Source organism: Mastomys coucha, unplaced genomic scaffold, assembly GCF_008632895.1.
Source record: "Mastomys coucha isolate ucsf_1 unplaced genomic scaffold, UCSF_Mcou_1 pScaffold22, whole genome shotgun sequence".
Classification (NCBI taxonomy): domain Eukaryota; kingdom Metazoa; phylum Chordata; class Mammalia; order Rodentia; family Muridae; genus Mastomys; species Mastomys coucha.
In genome coordinates this window covers 243,166,813-243,169,295 of record NW_022196905.1, presented here as the reverse complement: position 1 = coordinate 243,169,295, position 2,483 = coordinate 243,166,813, and the positions used below count along the sequence as shown (strand labels likewise).

At 44.8% G+C, this 2,483-nt stretch overlaps 1 protein-coding gene across 1 annotated transcript in view; it reads right to left on the bottom strand.

Annotated features, from left to right (window-relative positions):
* LOC116067873 (carboxylesterase 3B-like) overlaps window positions 1-1,011 on the bottom strand; it is a 9,486-nt gene extending 8,475 nt beyond the window's left edge. Inside the window, exon 1 of the mRNA XM_031336877.1 lies at window positions 921-1,011. Within this exon, the coding sequence (XP_031192737.1) occupies window positions 921-1,011 (91 nt within the window). The remainder of the gene's footprint in view (window positions 1-920) is intronic.
* Between the last annotated feature and the right edge of the window lie 1,472 nt (window positions 1,012-2,483).

Genomic DNA, 2,483 nt, shown 5'->3' with positions numbered 1-2,483 from the left:
TCCAGTGTCTACTTGGTGGAGTTCTATTCTGAATACTCTCCACCCAGCATCATGGCTGAGCTCTCCAGCAAGTAGTTACCTCATGATTACTAATTTTTTGTTTTTGAAACAGGTTCAGCCTGGCATTGAAAGTGCTAGATAGAGGATATTGGTCTTTAACCCTGATCCTCCCTGAGCCTCTACCTGATCAGAGCTTGGATTACAAGTGTGTGGCTAGCACACATGGTCCTCTCTCGACGATTGTCCCTGACTTCCTCTTCCTTACCTTGTGCCTCAACCTCTAGGCTGAGTCAGACCTGCTGTCAGCTTGAACCTCAGTTACTCAGATGATAAATAAGGTGTGCTAGTCAACCAATCTGCTTAGCCTGCATTATTATTTCTTCTTCTCTTTTTGTGAGGGAAAGAACAAGGAGAAGGAGAGGGAAGAGGAGGAGGTAGGGTAGGAGTAGGATGATGATGATGATGATGATGATAATGATAATAATAATAATGATAATAATAATAACAATAGTCTCATCCAGTTTTCTACTACTACTTGTTCTGTAGTCTGCTGGCTCTCTTGTATGGCTAATGAGGGTGATTTGTACCCCCAATTCTTCAGGGGTCTTAAGTAGCCTTCCTTTATGACACTCTTGTTCATTTTACCATGACTGATTAAAACATTAAAATATAAATGTAAGACTGTGGAGCTTGCTTTGTATGTTAAGGCCCTGAGTTTAGTCCCTAGAAAACAAATGAATAGATCATACAGATACTAAGGACCCTACTCAGATGGGATATGCCATGCCTGTACCCTTCTATAATGGGTACCTTCCCAGAGAAGGCTGTACACTCTTATTACCTCACTCCTGTCCCTCCCTTCCTCAGGTTTTTCACTGAGCCAGAAGCCCCACTTCACAGGTTCAGGAAGTATGTCTTACCAGTGACCGTGGTAGAAAATGCCAGGAGCAGACAGGCCACCCAGACTAGGATCTTGGACCCAGCTCGTATTGTTGTCTCCATGTTTGTCATAACGGACTGTGGACTACACTTTGGAAAGCTGGCAAGGACTTGCCTTTTATAGTACCTCTTACCTTGTGAAGTTTACCTTGGTCTGCCTGATTGATTGGAGGCCAGCTCTGGAACTGAGTGTGCTGAACTCTGCCTGCTTTCAGAGCAGGACCAGCAGAGTCATCTGGAGAGTCCTGAAGATTTCACCCATCGCCCCCTCCCCCTGGTCCCAAGCCTGCTTGGATCACAATCACAGACGCTGTCTTGTAGGTCACTAGGATGTTGGGATCTTGAGTTGAATTTCAATGAACTTGTAGAGGGAATCCCAGCCTGGCCTTTAAAACAGAGAATAGTCTTTTGACTATTATGAGAGGAGGGATATCCTTCAGGGGTTCTGAGATGTCTATAAGACATCCTTCCAATTGTCTTAAATAGAATATGTATGCATGTGAATGCATTTAAAAAATATTTATTTTATGTTATGTGTATGTTTTACAGTGTGTTTTGCCTGCATGTATGTTTACCAGATGTGTACAGTGTCCTGAGTGTCCAGAAATAGACCTTGGATCCCCTGCTACTGGAGTGTAAGAGGGTTGTGTGTTAACATATAGGTTCTGGCAATCAAACACAGGTCCTTTGGAGGACTAGCCAGTACTCTTAACCACTTGGATTTCTCTCCAGTGCCCCACGTACATGTTTTCTATTCAAGGTCTCACAATTTGCCCGGGTTTGAGGCAAGCCCATGTTCATACTCCCTTCACATCTTGAATGTTGCTGTACAGGCAGGCTGCTCCATGTTTGTGCAGACAGTTTAGAGGCACCCTTGCTCACGGTCAAATAATCAGAGTTAGTGCCAGTAAACAAGTGTCTTGTTTCTCACAGAATTCTTACAGAAGTTCTTACACTATCATTCTTGTTTGTCTCATCCTAGCCTACATCTGCAATTCTTTCATGAACACCAGCCCCAAGTCCCCTCCTATTTTCCCTGCACTATCTATCTGTTCTGCACTTCCAACTTCTACTGCCCTTTCCCACCAGCTGCAAACCCACCCTCATCTAAGAAGCATCCTGTTCAGATCTGGGGATATAGCTCAGTGCTAGCATGCTTGTCTCACATGGGTGAGCTCTCAGGGTCAGTCCCTAACACCACAAACACACAAAACTATGCTATACTCCCCAAACTGTTCTCTGCTCCATTTTCTCCCTTCTCTACAGCAAAGCCAAGATCAACTGCTACCATGTCTCCTTCCTCCTCTTATACTTCTGTCTAGAAGTTTCTCTCCACCTAATCAGCAAGATCTGATGAGGTCAAGAAAAGAAGCTCCTTCGGGAGCGTGGAGCAGGCAATCCTTCCTGAGAAGCTTTGTCCATGATTCCAGGAGTCCTGCACACTCCCTCAGGAGTCACTACAAATATGGAGCTTGTAGTCACAGTCCAATAGAGGTGTTGGGGGGTGTAGATGAGGGAGCAGGAATGTGACTGGAGGAGCCAGG